General features: G+C 37.1%; 1 protein-coding gene across 1 annotated transcript in view; it reads left to right on the top strand.

Moving 5' to 3' along the window:
- Nucleotides 1–16,937, top strand: part of LOC128665245 (SLAM family member 5) — a 316,692-nt gene that overhangs the window by 269,698 nt on the left and 30,057 nt on the right. Inside the window, exon 4 of the mRNA XM_053719918.1 lies at nucleotides 3,993–4,115. Coding sequence (XP_053575893.1) covers nucleotides 3,993–4,115 — 123 coding nt within the window. The remainder of the gene's footprint in view (nucleotides 1–3,992; nucleotides 4,116–16,937) is intronic.

Here is a 16,937-nt window from a genome sequence, read left to right as displayed (position 1 = left end):
TTAAAATAAATACAAAATTACCTGTAAAATAAATCCTAACCTAAGTTACAAATACACCTAACACTACACTCTCAATAAATTAATTAAATAAATTAACTACAATTATCTAACATAAAATACAATTAAATAAACTAAACTATATTACAAAAAAAAAACACTAAATTACAAAAAATAAAAAAATATTACAAGAATTTTAATCTAATTACACCTAATCTAAGCCCCCTAATAAAATAAAAAAGCCCCCCAAAATAATAAAATTCCCTATCCTAAACTAAATTACAAAGTAATCAGCTCTTTTACCAGCCCTTAAAAGGGCTTTTTGTGGGGCATTGCCCCAAAGTAATCAGCTCTTTTTTTACCTGTAAAAAAAAACAAATACAACCCCCCACATTACAACCCACCACCCACACACCCCTACTCTAAAACCCACCCGATCCCCCCTTAAAAAAAACCTAACACTACCCCATTGAAGATCACCCTACCTTGAGCTGTCTTCAGCCAGCCGCCACCGATGGGGCAGAAGAGGACATCCGGACCGGCACAAGTCTTCATCTGACCCGGCCAGAAGTCTTCATCCGATCGGGGCAGAAGAGGTCCTCCATCCAGCAGAAGTCTTCATCCAAGCGGCATCTTCTATCTTCATCCATCCGGCGCGGAGCGGGTCCATCTTCAAGACATCCGACGCTGGTCCATCTTCAAGTCATCTATTGGCTGATCCAATCAGCCAATCGGATTGAACTTCAATCCGATTGGCTAATTAAATCAACCAATCGGATTTTTCTTACCTTAATTCCGATTGGCTGATAGAATCCTATCAGCCAATCGGAATTTGAGGGATGCCATCTTAGATGACATTATTTAAAGGAATCTTCATTCATTGTTAGTCGTCAGAAAGAAGAGGATGCTCCGCGTCAGATGTCTTGAAGATGGACCCGCTCCACGCCGGATGGATGAAGATAGAAGATGCCACTTGGATGAAGACTTCTGCTGGATGGAGGACCTCTTCTGCCCCGATCGGATGAAGACTTCTGGCCGGATCGGATGAAGACTTGTGCCGGTCCGGATGTCCACTTCTGTCCCATCGGTGCCCAGCTGGCTGATGACGGCTCGAGGTAGGGTGATCTTCAATGGGGTAGTGTTAGGTTTTTTTAAGGGGGGATCAGGTGGGTTTTAGAGTAGGGTGTGTGGGTGGTGGGTTGTAATGTTGGTGGGGGGTTGTATTTTTTTTTTACAGGTAAAAGAGCTGATTACTTTGGGGCAATGCCCCGCAAAAAGCCCTTTTAAGGACTGGTAAAAGAGCTGATTACTTTGAAATTTAGTTTAGGATAGGGAATTTTATTATTTTGGGGGGCTTTTTTATTTTATTAGGGACCTTAGATTAGGTGTAATTAGATTAAAATTCTTGCAATATTTTTTTATTTTTTGTAATTTAGTGTGTGTTTGTTTTTGTAATATAGTTTAGTTTATTTAATTGTATTTTATGTTAGATAATTGTAGTTAATTTATTTAATTAATTTATTGATAGTGTAGTGTTAGGTGTATTTGTAACTTAGGTTAGGATTTATTTTACAGGTCATTTTATAATTATTTTAACTAGGTAGCTATTAAATAGTTATTAACTATTTAATAGCTATTGTACCTAGTTAAAATAAATACAAAGTTGCCTGTAAAATAAATATAAATCCTAAAATAGCTACAATGTAATTATTAGTTATATTGTAGCTATATTAGGGTTTATTTTATAGGTATTTAGTTTTAAATAGGATTAATTTATTTAATTGTAGTAATTTTATTTAGATTTATTTAAATTATATTTAATTTAGGGGGTGTTAGGGTTAGACTTAGGTTTAGGGGTTAATAACTTTATTATAGTAGCAGCGACGTTGGGGGCGGCAGATTAGGGGTTAATAATTGTAGGTAGGTGGCGGCGATGTTAGGGAGGGCAGATTAGGGGTTAATAAAATTTATTATAGTGTTTGCGAGGCGGGAGTGAGGCGGTTTAGGGGTTAATACATTAATTATAGTGGCGGCGATGTCCGGTCGGCAGATTAGGGGTTAATAATTGTAGGTAGGTAGCGGCAACATTGGGGGCGGCAGATTAGCGGTTAATAAATATAATGTAGGTGTCGGCGATGTTAGGGGCAGCAGATTAGGGGTTCATAGGGATAATGTAGGTGGCGGCGGTGTCCGGAGCGGCAGATTAGGGGTTAATAATATAATGCAGGTGTTGGCGATGTTGTGGACGGCAGATTATGGGTTAATAAGTGTAAGGTTAGGGGTGTTTAGACTCGGGGTTCATGTTAGGGTGTTAGGTGTAGACTTAGAAAGTGTTTCCCCATAGGAAACAATGGGGCTGCGTTAGGAGCTGAACGCTGCATTTTTGCAGGTGTTAGGTTTTTTTTCAGCCAGCTCAGCCCCATTGTATCCTATGGGGAAATCGTGCACGAGCACGTTTTTCCATCTTACCGCTACCGTAAGCAACGCTGGTATTACAGGTAGAAGTGTAGCTAAATTTTGCTCAACGATCACTTTTCTGTGGCTAACGCAGCCATTCAGAAAACTTGTAATACCAGCGTTGTTTAAAGTGTGCACTGGAAAAAAAAGGAGCGCTAGCTCTGCAAGTTTTTACCGACAAAACTTGTAATCTAGCCGATAGTTTGTGAAACTAAATAAGAGATTTGAGTGGTCTCTGACCCCATACTGAATGGACTAAATCTACTTTTTATGTAACATATATAGTATCTGCATGATTTGTTTTGGCAAATATGCTCAATGTCCACTAAAAACGTTTCAATTTATGATATATTTGCATTAATAATCGTAAGCCTCTTAAATTGGGCAGTTTACATTTTATTAACCGTCTTTAATTTGTTTTGAGATTAAGGCATCTATTTATTAAGCCGTCAACTTACTTGCATTCGATGGCACCAATACGCTCGCCTAAGTTCACCTAACATCGCTGCCGCGGACCTGAATACGTTCTCCAAAATTATCAAAAAAGCTGTCAAAAAGCCGCGCACCAAGTACTGGGTGATGAGCAGCGGACTGTTGTTAACTGACAGTCATCGATCTCGCTGCTCTTCGGCTTTTTCACAGCTTTATTGGTACCCTGTCAATAAGCATCCACACTATACTTAACTGTTTAACCCCTATACCGCCGCTCCCGGACCCCGCCGCAACCAAATAAAGTTATTAACCCCTAAACTGCCACTCCAGGAGCCCACCACAACTCTAATAAATGTATTAAACCCTAAACCGCCGCTCCTGGACCCCGCCACAACTAAATAAAGTGTTTAACCCCTAAACCGCCGCTCCCGGAGGCCACCGCCACCTACATTATATTTATTAACCCCTAATCTGTCCCCCCTACACCGCCGCCACCTACATTATATTTATTAACCCCTAATCTGCCCCCCCTACACCCCCGCCATCTACATTATATTTATTAACCCCTAATATGCCCCCCTACACCGCCGCCACTATATTAAATTTATTAACCCCTAAACCTAAGTCTAACCCTAACCCTAATATCCCCTAACTTAAATATTTTTTTTGCTGACATCACATACAATATCAGAAATAGCATTACTAAACTTTACAATTAGTAATACAAATATAATCACTATTCATATAACATCAACTTGGATCTCATGAACAAAGATTATTATTTTTTTTATCTGTTATTACAATATCAAATGGTGCTGAATAATTAAAGCTACTGTTTTTATGCAACATCTGATGCCATGAATGACAGGAGCATGTTAATTGGTTGCTATGTTAGGGCTGAAGAATGGTTATGTAAATGTTTTGAGGCTATTGCTGTTCCCTTTGGTGAGCATGTTTTGATAAAATAATCATTTTTAAAAGTAAGAAACTCTTTTGTACTTAACAGAAAATTGTTTGCTTGTAGAAAGTAAATTACAATATAATATAACTGCTTTTACTTCCTGCTTTATCACATAAAAGTAATGTTGTTAAATCTCTAATTTTAGGAGCATACAAACATTCTCGCTTGTCATCCAATATGCATTGGGGAATTCTTGTATCTGTATGTTTAATCTTCATCATCATCATCATCATCACCATCATCGTCTTCATCTTTATGCACAGAAAAAGTAAGCATTTCTTAAATATTCTATTATAGCAGCTTGTGCTACCTATTTGTGAACCCTTTAGAATTATCTGGGTTTCTGCACTGATTACTTATAAATGCCTAGATTACAAGTGGCGCTCTAATTGTTTTATAGCTCATGAGCACTAACTGCGCTCAAGTTAAAAATTAGTGTAAAAAAAAGACTCAGGCATGCTAACTTCAGGACTTTGGTTATTGCAACCGCGCTTAATCCTTTTCCCTAGATTTCTATGGGGTGTGATAAAGAAATCCTTTTCCTTTTATTGATCGCATGCCAACCCAACACTGCGCTAGATAAACTGTGCTAAAGCCAAAGGTGCATTAGGGGTACTTTAAATTCCTATGTTTATTATTAAAATAAAATGTTATTTTTATTTTATATATATATATATATATATATATATATATATATATATATATATATATATATATATATATATATATATATATATATATATATATATATAAAACCAATATCACTCCATTCCTCCAGAACAGAACACTGTCCTCAACGGATTTTGTAGTAATAAAACAGTTTTTTTCTTCCAATATGAAAATAAAAATAGCATATTCCCAAACGTTTCGGTAACTCCTGGTACCATGTTCACTGGGACATCAAGTGCAAAAAAAGTGTTATGACTAATCACCTACCCCACACCTCTATTTATACCCAAAATGCTCTTTAACTGCCGGTCAGTAGAGCCAATAAATTAGGACCTTCTCAAGGGCTATGTCACTTCCTTTAAACAAACCCATGGCTAATTAGCATAATTTCTTAATACGTTTAACACATACTTTCTATCAAGCTCAAAAATAAAATAAAACTGCTGGCAAATCCCTCCTATTAGCCTAAAGACTGCATAAACAACTAAGTGTAATAAAAACACTATGTTGTCAGTTACTTGATCGTACGAGCAGTATGATCCGTAGCCTGCACAAAGGTAAAAACTGCCCCTTCAAGGCAACAAAATCGCATGGCTAATTATACCAGTCAATAGAAGCGTGTTACATGTCAAACAAACCCACAACTTGTTGGCAGTACCTCCCACCATCTCATACGATCGTAACATAACAAAGCCTAATGTTATATACATTCTATGCTACAATTAAAATACAAAGTATCTGGAAATAGTTAGAGCATGCTAGACCATTAAGAAATACTAGCAACATGTATCAAGAAGTATGGTAGAAATCTGTGCTTTATTTGAATAACGGCCAGTATGGGAATTTATCAGTCCAGATGTAGATATTCTAAGCACAGTTCAGATATATACACTATAATTAATTATTCAGAGTTGGGCAAGCAACTTTCCAAGGTTAATATGACACAACCTAGACAGACCAGTCATAGAAGCATCAGTCACCCAGGAATACACTGTAATCCTGCTGGGTATTTAGTCCCCTTGGATTCACCATATCCAAACGGTATATCCACCGATTTTGTCTGTAGTAATCTCCTGTGTCTATCCCCTCCTCTCTTTAGAGGGGGCACATGATTTATCAGCATAGTTCTTAAACTGGCAGTCGTATGTCCTGCTTGTAGGAAATGGCATGCCACAGGCTGATCAAAGGTTCTTTTTTCAATCGCCTCTCGGCACAACGATGGTTCGCCATCCTCTCTCTGAACGTGGTTGAGGTCTTCCCCACGTAAACCAGGGAACATGGACAAGATAGTGTATAGATCACACATTTGCTCATACAGGATAATCTGTGATGTATCTTGTATTTCCTTTCAGTATAGGGATGATGGAATATTGGCCCAGTGAGCATACTATTGCAGGTGGTACAATACCCACATCCTAGTTTCCTCTTGCCATCCAGCCAGGTCCCATTTTGGTAACATTTCGCTGGATCATTATGGACAAGCAGATCTCTTAGGTTAGACACCTTTTTATAAACCAATCTAGGAGCCTCCATCTGGGTGAAGGGTAAGAACTTGTCAGATTTCACAATGTTCCAATTATCCCTGATGGAACGTTCTCTCACATTGTGCAGAATAAGTGGTAATAAAATTCACTTTCTCAGTGGTCATTTTATGCTGTGGTGTTCTGTTCATTAGTGATATATGTTGTTTATCAATGAGCTGACAATGTGACTTTTGGATATTATTGTTGCTATAGCCACTCTGTTTTAATTTGGCAATCATGTTCTGTAAGTGGATCATCGGTGGTTATTGTTAGGTTTTTTTGGGGTGTTTGTTTTTTTTAGATTAGGGTATGAGCTTTTTAAAAATAGCTAAATGCCCTTTTAAGGGTAATGTATAAGAGCTGAATGCCATTTTAAGGGCAATGCCCATACAAATGCCCTTTTCAGGGCAATAGGTAGCTTAGGTAGGTTTTTTATTTTGGGGGGTTGGTTGGGTGTTGGGTTTTACTGTTGGGGGGGTCTTTGTATTATTTTACAGGTAAAAGAGCTGATTTATTTAGGGCAATGCCTTACAAAAGGCCCTTTTAAGGGCTATTGGTAGTTTATTGTAGGCTAGGGTTTTTTTTTGGGGGGGGGGGGGTTGTTTTTATAGGGCTATTAGATTAGGTGTAATTGTTTTTATTTTGTATAATTTTTTTGTTATTTTTCGTAATTTAGTGTTTGTTATTTTTTGTAATTTAGTATTTTTTTTTTATTAGTGTTAGTTTTTTTTAATGTGTAATTTAGTTTATTTAATTGGTAGTTATTTTAATTTTAATAATTAGTTGTTAGGTTAATTGTCAGTTTTTTCGTTTCACAGGTAAGTTTTTATTTATTTTAAGATAGGGATATTGTAATTTTAATTTAAAGTTAGGGGGTTGTTAGGTTTAGAGGTTAATAGTTTAATTTAGTTTTTTTGCGATGTAGGGGGCTGGCGGTTTAGGGGTTAATAGGTTTATTTAGTGGTGGTGATGTGGGAGGCCAGAGGTTTAGGGGTTAATAACTTTATCATAGTGGTGTCGATGTCAGGGAGCAGTGGAATAGGGGTTAATAGCTTTTATTAGAGGCGGTGATGTCAGGAGCGGCAGATTAGGGGTTAAGAAGTTTAAAATAGTGTTTATGGGTATTAGTGTACTTTGTAACATTTTAGTTATGAGTTTTGTGAAACATTTTTGTTGCGCAAAACTCATAACTACTGGTCTCAGATAGCGGAACGGATCGCAAGCATTTTAGCCTCACCGCACAACCTGTAATTCCGGCGCTTGATGTTGCGTTACAGGCTAAAATGCTTGCGGTATAGCTATACCGAAAAGACTTGTAATGGCTGCGTTATGGTTTTTATGCTGAAATGGCCATTTTTTAAAACCGTAACGCAAAACCTGTAATCTAAGTGTATGTTTTTTCAGTTTTCCCAAATTTTAAGATTTTTAGAAATGTATTTACTCTAAATATTAAAGAAACATTATTTTTTTGTATTAATTATCTGAGTAATTTGAAAGGTTAACATTGTTATCTGTATTAGAGGTACAATCTGATCATTTGTTTTCATTGTTTCTGATAGTGATCTGGATATTGCAGAGTATGATGTAAGGGTTTTTGTGAGATATGTTCTAAACATTTCCTTATACATAAATTAGGAGTATTGTTAATAGATTTTTAATTTCTCAGGACTCAATATACTACTCATTTTCTTTTTCAGGGAATTATAGTTGTCAGCTTTCATATTTTTATAGTTGATTCTATCACTTCTCTGCACCATGCTATTATTTAGCCTGGGGTTGGGTTGAGATTATTCAGGGACATACTGTATATGGCCTGTTTTCTCTGCTAGTGCATAATAATATGTTTTCGCATTTACTTTCAACTTGTAACATGAGCACTCCTTTTGACGGATGCAAACAGCCGCTATATACGCACAAAACATTTAGCGTGCCAAAATGGTGAATTTTCCCTGACAATTTTTCTTGACATTGTATACTTAAGTTTGATGAGTCTGGAACCCAATTTGCAAGTAAAAAAAACAACACACCAACAATGAAGAAGACTTGAAGTGGTCCAGAGAAAGTGGTAGGCACAGGATATATGGGGCATCAAATGTTCTAAACATCGTTACAATAGCACTATGTTATAAAGAGATCTGCATCACAATGCTTCTCCGACACTGGAAGAATGTGAAAACACTAGACATTGGCATTCAGATGCTTCGTTAACATTCAAATGTAGAAGAAGGCGTTCGGCTCTTTTCGGAGTCCGGTCTTGGCAAACGTAGCTTTCAGTCACTGCATGTGATCGGTCTTCAGCTGTGGCTGCAGCTCTCTAGGTGTGCTCGGCCACACGCTGCCTAGATTTCAAGGGGCCGCATCCTAATTACAGGAACTCCCACCTGGAGGACTCAGGTGTGGGAGTTCCTGTAAAAGCTCACTCAGCCTATTACTCTAGGTTGAGTTATTGCCTTATCTGCCTTGTTCCTGGATCCAGAGACCAAGTGTACTTACATGATACCTGTGTATGCTCACCTTGCTCCTGTAACCAAGTATATTTACCTTGTACCTGTGTATGCTCACCTTGCTCTTGAGTCCAAGCATACTTACCTTGTACCTGCATATGCTCACCTTGCTTCTGAAAACAAACATACGGCTAGATTTAGAGTTTTGTCTGTAAAAAGCCGCGTAGCTAACGCTGCTTTTGACGGCTAACGCCAAACTCTAAATCTAGGCGATAGTTACTTTGTGCCTGCCTATACTCACCTTGCTCCAGAGACCAAGAATACTCACCTTGTACCTGAGTATGCTTACCTGGCTCATGAGTCCAAGCCCGCTTACCTTGTGCCTGTGTATGCTCACCTTGCTCCAGAGACCAAGCATACTTACCTAATACCTATGTATGCGCACCTTGCTCCTGAGAACAAGCATACTTACATTTTACATGCATATGCTCACATTGTTCCAGAGAACAAGCATACTTACCTTGTACCTAAATATGCTCACATTGTTCCAGAGAACAAGCATACTTACCTTGTACCTGCATATGCTCACCTTGCTCCTGAGACCTGTCAGAGTATATGAATATTATGATGAATATTACATATGTGTACATATATATATATATATATATATATATATATATATATATATATATATATATATATATATGTATATTTTATACACTGTATATGTTAGATGAGAACTCAGGATTAATTAAACATGAGTTTGTTGAACACAGCTTCTAATACACGTCTATCAGGATTGACGATCAGTAGAGCCTTTTTGAAACACAAACATTTCTTTTCTAAAGGAAATAGCTCAGTGACCCTATTCATTTGACTATATATGCAGATTTTTATAACCTCAGAACATTTGGTGAGGTGAGAAAAGAATGTGTTCAAGGACCCCTTTGGAATTTGACACGTGTGATACAACAGTTCTATCTCACTGAATCTCTATTTGAAGACTTACTGCAAAAACCCCTCTTGGGGGAAGGTGACACAAATAAATGTTTATAAAGTTTCACATACATCTTTTAAAATATAGTGAGATGAAAATATGGAAGTTACTTTGATGTGATATGACTATGAGATATATATTTGATGTGATATAACTATGAAATATAAGTTATTTTAATATAATGTTAGATATGTGATGTTTCATATCAAAATGATCAGAAAATTCATTAAGATATAACTTATCCAAAACAAATATTATGAATAGTTGTCGCAGTAAATTATGATAAAAATTAATAACCATTTCATAGAAATACTGACTTAAGCTGTTTCAAATGTTGCTGTGTCTGTTTGTGCTGCCACCTGGTGTTATGTTGCGAGAACTACAGCCAGAAGGTTCTCTCTGGCTGTTAAAAATGAAATTTCCAAGGGCCAATCCGATTTAGACTTCCCAGATAACCAATGGGAAGGTCAGCTTCCGTAGTGCCACCCACATGATGTCATCAATGATTATATAATGGGAGTGTTGAATGCACAAGAGAGAGTTGTCTGTAACTTGTTGAAAATTAGTGATCTGATTTTGGCTGCGATATACCTGAAAAAAAAAAAGTTCACTTCAGCAAGGAGCTTAAAACTTATCCTTGATTTGTGCAAAAACCTTCTTTCAAATGAGATGACCTAAAGACCGCTACGAATTGGTTCAAAATTGGTGAAGTATATTGTATTTTAAATTGGTAGTTATAAGCCTAGGTATTGTTCAAATCTGTGTCTGAATTGGCTAAGTAACTCATCTATACAAGTTCTGATATTGTCGGTTAATTTTGTATTAGGATAAATTACAGTTAAATAGCAGAATATATATTTTATCCTATTGTTTTATAAACACTGTTTAGAATTGTATTGCTTGGATGTTAAAGGTTTTTAGTCCCATTGTGTTAAATAAATAAGGCTGAATTGTGAAGGTATATTGTTCTGGGTTTTGTAAGAAGAATAGCATATCTTAAGAGTTGGTTCTAACGCATATAAACTTTTATTTAGTTTCCTTTTATTGCAAATATAGTTCAATATGTTTATGGATATTAACTAAATAGAAGAATTCAGATATTTATATTAATTGTATGGTCTAGTAGATGCATGGTTAATTAGGGTTTCTATTTCTTTGTATTGTGTTTATAACCCTGCCATAAACTTATATATATTATTTGGATAGCACTGCTAAGATTTTCATAAATATACTGACATAATAATTGGAGGCACTGCTGAGATTTATTAATATTCCATCATAATTGATATAATATATTTGTAAGTAAATAGAAATTATTATAAAAGAGAAAAAAAAATAAATTCATATTTCGAAGATATAATTTTTTTTTTGAAAAGTTGAAATATTAATTTTCATATTTCGAGATTGACATATTAATGTCAATCTTGAAATATTATTAAAGATTAATTTTGAAAAATTAATAAAAATATTGATTTTTCATATTTCAAAATTAATCAAAAATATTGATTTTTCATATTTTCAAAGTTAATCAAAAATATTAATTTCTCATATTTTGGAATATTAATTTTTCATATTTCAAAATTAATAATATTTTTTTGAAATATAAAAATTTTCCTTCTCTCTTTTTATTGGCAAAAATTGTATTAGCGTTTTAGTTTAACTAAGTACTAAACCAATATAATAATGTCTGTAGCCAGAAGTGACTCATTTAATTCTATACATAGCAATGAAATTGGTCCCATAACCATACCTATTACTAAAGGTCAGGTCCTTAAGAAAGATATCTTAAGTTACATTAAAGGGAAGTTAAATATTGCTGGTGAATTAAATGATTTTGTGGATATGCTTGAAACTAGGGCTAAAAATATTACCGTTAATAATAATATGTGGAATGAAGAGAATGAATTCTTCCAGGAATTATTAATGATTAATCAATGCAAAGATCCCAAAAAGCGAGAAAAACTAATACTAAAATCTTGGCCCCTTTTAATATGCATAATTGACGAAATGTCGTTTTGTGTCACAGACAAACGATTGCAAATACAGGAGCTAGAAAATAGTATTCGTTCCTCGCGCAGACGCGAAGAGGGTTTAAAAATAGCCAAAAATAAAATGGATGAATTTGCCCAAAACCTAGCCACCTTAGATAAGCACAATATGGACTTAATCGCGCAGATACAAGATTTAAATAAACAGCTTGCGCAAAGCCAGAGAGAATTAAGCGATTTAAAAAGGTCATATCGCCATAATGAAAACCCCTATATTAGCAATGAGAATAATACAGATAATGCTAACTCCTTTAGCGAACGCGTCAGGGACGAGGTACGAAAATATATAGAACAACATAGACAAATGACCCCTAACGGGTCAGAAGTAGATTTCCCAAATAGACAATCCCCTCAGGATGTAAATCCAGAGGACAGCTGTAGCGCAGCTGATGCGGGGGAGGGAAACTCTAACAGAGAATCCCAAAATAAGTCTGATAAAGTCTATGATTCCCATAAAATAATCACCTTCATACAACGCGCAGTACCTATATTCTCCAATAAGGGAACAACATCTGTAATTGATCATTTACAGGCTTTTGAAAATGCGTTAGCTATAATGAATGTTACAAGTGAGAAATTGAAAATTGAATTTCTGCCTTGGGTATTTGACAGTAAGCATCACAAATTCTTTGCTTCACTAAAGGATATGAATATTCATTCCTGGAATGGGGTAAAACAACAATGCAGAAAAGAATTCGGGCAATATCGCACTAAAACTGCCGCGAAAATAGCGGTATATGGTTTAAAGTGTCGTGCGAATCAGAGTCCAGTCGAATTCCTTTCTGTATTGAAAAATGCGTACAGTATGGCTGAAGATAATCCCAGATTTGATGGCTCAGAATTTGTAAATTTATTTTTTGAAGCACTGCCTACACCCATCAAAATTAACTTAGCTAGAGATTTTGATGAGAACTGCTCATTGGAATGGCTGATCAAAGAGAGTACAAAATTATACTCTATTCAGCAGTCCAGTGAGCAGGGGGTTAAAAAGGAGTCAAAACCCAAAATTGTGGCAGAAACTAGGGTGTCACCTAGCCCCCTCAATTTGGAGTCTAACAAGAGGACTTATGCAGAGGTGGCCAGTCAAAACAGGCCATCTCCACAGAGGTTTAATTCTGCCCCTCCCCCTACACAGGTTGAGGCGCAGGGAGACTATAACCAAAGTGGGGGACATAATCAGGTGAATAATTACTCACAAAGAGAATACTCACCAAATAATTGGTATCCGCGCAAGGGTAGATACAATAGACGGCGAAGATATTCTCAGGGTAACCAGACACCCCAGGTATATAATGCTTCCCAAAATATTAATACTGAACAAGCTGAACCCCAGGGGCAACCACGCCAGAATAGAAATAGTGGCCCTGATTCTGAGGGAACCCAATGGTCCAGGAATCAGTACAATGGGGCACCAAGAGATAGGCCCAGGGGTAGAGGTAACTTGTACAATCAGGTAGATATGCTGTTTACCCAATTAAATCGGTTGAGCGAACAAATCGCTAATATGAGTCAAAAATCTACGGCTCAGCAACCGAACAATACTTTTTTAGGGGTACAGCCAGTGGTCAGCAGTGGACCACAGGCACAGTCATAAATACTGCAGTATCACCTGAAGGGGAGGGGAGAGATATACAAAATGTAGTAATAAATATCAATGATACTAATCATGTTATCTCCCCACAGACCGGAAACGGACAAATTAGCTGTGACAATGAGCGACATCAGCCGGAAAAAGTTAACAAATCTCTTCCTTTGCAGCTCTCTCTTAACCTTGTTTCCACAGATGCAGTACAAAAGAATCCAGCCGACCCTGTCATAGAGGAAACAGGTAGGTATGAAGCTTCTTCTGCATCGGAAAGCATGGCAAACTCAGGTAATACGTGGCGAAGCCCACAAATGTATGAGAATGCAAATTTTATGTGTGAAATGATAGAAACTGCAGGAAGATATTATGTACTAGTTGAGCTGCAAGATTCAGTCTCCAACCCTATCAGGGGATTAATTGACACTGGGTCACAGGCAACTATCTTATCCCACAGATACTACACACAGCTAAATGAGCTAACATCCCACAAACCTAAAATAAAAGAATTTGACGGTTCTCTAATAGGTGTTGGGGGTGACTCCCTAAAAGTTTACGGTACTGCCTGGTTAAAATTTAAATTGGGGAACAGGGTCATAAGACACCCTGTCATTATAGTGGATCTGCCAACTGATCGTTTAATTATTGGTAGTGATCTCCTGAAGCGATTAAGCACCATAATTGATTGCATAAATAATGTAATTTGGTCGCAAGTTAAACGGCCTATCAATTATGAAAAATCTGGTACATCTCGCACCCGACACAGCTGTCACGTGGTGGAAGAGAAACCAGATGCTGTGGAGATTCATTTCAGGAATAACTCTACACCTGAAATCACTATTCTACAAATAGATGATCAGACTCCTTTTAGTGGCTCTGATGGTAATACTTTTAAAATATCGCCTGGAAAGATAGCGAATATCTCCCTAGATGGCGATGTATTAACCATATCACTCCACAAGGGGGATCATAAAATCCCTAAGGGGGGAGGCCACGCTCAATACCTCACAGGGATTGAGAGAGTTAAAGAGGATCTATTTATCCCTATACAAGTGCATGACCTTGGTAAAACAAAGTATGCTAAAATAAACTTAAAACAGGAAGCTAGCTATATAAGCGAAGGTTTATTAACGCAAATAGCTGAACCTAAAGTGATTAAATATCTTTCTCCCCAAGACCACTGTGTCAACGGCCTGGATGACAGGTCTGAAAGCTATAACATCACAGCTAAGTGCTTATTATCTATCTCTATTGGTAATAAGTCAGTGAAGCACCTGTTTTTAGTTTTAAATACTCCCCATAATCAAATATACATTGGCAATGATATCTTACATAGATATGCCATACAAATAGATTTGATTAATTCTTGCCTCTGGAGCAGGTTAAAGGGGGACCCTGAAGTATTTCAGGATGAAAATGCAGCCCTGAAATCAAACCAGCAATTGCCATATGCTGTGAATATGCAGGTATCTAGCGATATTATAATTCCTGCTGGGGCTGATAAATTTCTTTTACCCTTACAGGTAAAGAGAGGTCAGAAATTAAAAACTTCTGAAACACTGATTTGCCTCTCCCATAGAATACAAAATCTGGGTGTCTCAGTAACCTACACTCCTATGGTGAATATTGGAACTGTTCCAATAAATATTATTGTGCATAACATGACCCCACAGGATATAACATTATCCAAGGGAACTACCATAGGATATGCACTGGAATCAAGTTATTACACTTTTGGATTCCAGAATAATGTAATTGGGCTAATACCTGAAGGATACCTAACTGAAGAACAATTAATAGAACAATCCTTTGCATCTATGCCAGAGGGTCTATTTAATATTCAGTCTATTTATCCCTTCAGCTCAGAGGAAGGCATCTGTAAAATTGAAGAAGCCTCTCTAGTGTTTGATCAGCCAATCAAACAGCAAGATTACCCCAATACCCAGAGTCATGGGAGCAATGTAAATTATAATCAAGTGGATCTCACCTCTAGACTGGAAGAAGCCTATGAAATAGGACAGCCTGAAATCTTTCCAGGATTTCAGCAAATAGTCGAAGAGCAAATATCCTTAGCTAATGGCTGTTCCAGCGATGATGAACGCCAACAGCTGCGAGAACTCCTAATGGAATACAAGGATATTTTCGCTAAGGATTCTTATGACTGTGGTACCACAGACTTGCACATTGCAAGAATACAAACAGATCCTAATGCGCCACCTGTATTTGTCAAACAATACAGACTTCCCTTAGCCTCATATGATTCTCTTGCAGAGATCATAAGGAATTTGGAAGAAAGAGGTATTATCAGACAGGTGCACAGCTCTTATAATAATCCTATTCTAGGTGTCCTTAAGCCCAATGGACAATGGCGTTTGTGTGCTGACTTAAGACAGCTAAACAAACGAGTATACATGTCTGGCTGGCCTGTACCATACATTGACCAGTGCCTAGCACAAATGCAGGGATCCAAAATATTCACTGCCATTGATTGTGCACAGGGATATTGGACCATAAAGGTACATGAAGAGGACCAATATAAGCTAGCATTCTCCTTCCAAAAGATTCAGTATGCATTCCAGAGACTTCCATTTGGATACATAAATTCTGGACATGAATTTTCTGTATTCATGCATAAGGCTATGCCTGACGCACTGGAAAGGGGGACCTTATCTTATGTGGATGATGTTTTAATCAAAAGCACAGACTTTGAAAAACACATTGCAGAGCTTAAACACGTCCTCAGCCAACTTAAAAGGGCAGGTGTCAAATTATCCCTGCAAAAAGCTCAATGGTGCCGCACTCGTGTAAACTTCTTGGGACATGAAGTTACCTCTGACGGATTAAATCCCCAGAAGAAAAAGGTGGAAGCTATAGTGAATTCTAAAAACCGACTAACTTAAAGGAATTGAGATCATTCCTGGGTATGACGAATTATTCTCGCAAATTCATTGATAATTATGCGGAATTAGCTAAACCACTACTACTTCTTCTAAAGAAGGATGTGAAATGGCACTGGAGTGAGTCTCAAGAGACAGCCATCAGAGAGCTGAAGAGAAAACTCACTCAAGCACCTTGCTTAGCGTACCCTGAAGGTGGTAAACCTTTCTACTTAGAAACAGGGTACACAGATGTAAGCATGAGTGCTGTGTTATACCAAAAGCATGATAATTTGAACAAAGCCATTGCTTATGCGAGCAAAAATCTATCCCCAGTAGAAATAAAGTTTAACGATTGCGAAAAAGCCCTCTTATCTACTGTATGGGCTCTACAAAATTTCCGCAGCTATATACAGGGCGAGAAAATTATTGTAGAAACGGCCCACCAGCCTTTGCTATATTTGCAAAGTGAGAGAATAAGAGATGGGAATTTGTCTAATAGCCGCATAACAGCGTGGACTCTTTCCTTACAAGGCTGGCCCTTAGAAATTCGCTACAAGCAGAATAAAAAGAATCCAGTCGCACAAGGGCTTGCTGAGCTCCACGACTGTACTGCTAGAGATCCTGGGGAAGAATTATCAGAAGATGATTTTCTGGAAGAACAATTGCTTTCCCCATATAAAATGTACAATGAGGACCATTGTCAAACATTACCTTGGGTATATGTTGATGGTTGTTCTTACCATGCCACTATTGATAATGAGCGCAGATTAGTCGCTGGCATTGGTATAACTGGGGCAAATGGATTCCCAAATATATCTATAGGTTTCAACATTGGACCAAGATCAAGTCAGGTTGCAGAACTAACTGCTGTTTTCAAAACCATTGAAATGGCTATTGAACATAGTATTAATGAATTTGTGATCATAACTGACTCAAATTATGTGCGTG

This window comes from Bombina bombina, chromosome 1 (assembly GCF_027579735.1).
Source record: "Bombina bombina isolate aBomBom1 chromosome 1, aBomBom1.pri, whole genome shotgun sequence".
NCBI classification, from domain to species: Eukaryota; Metazoa; Chordata; class Amphibia; order Anura; family Bombinatoridae; genus Bombina; species Bombina bombina.
This window is presented reverse-complemented; position numbering and strand designations above follow the sequence as displayed.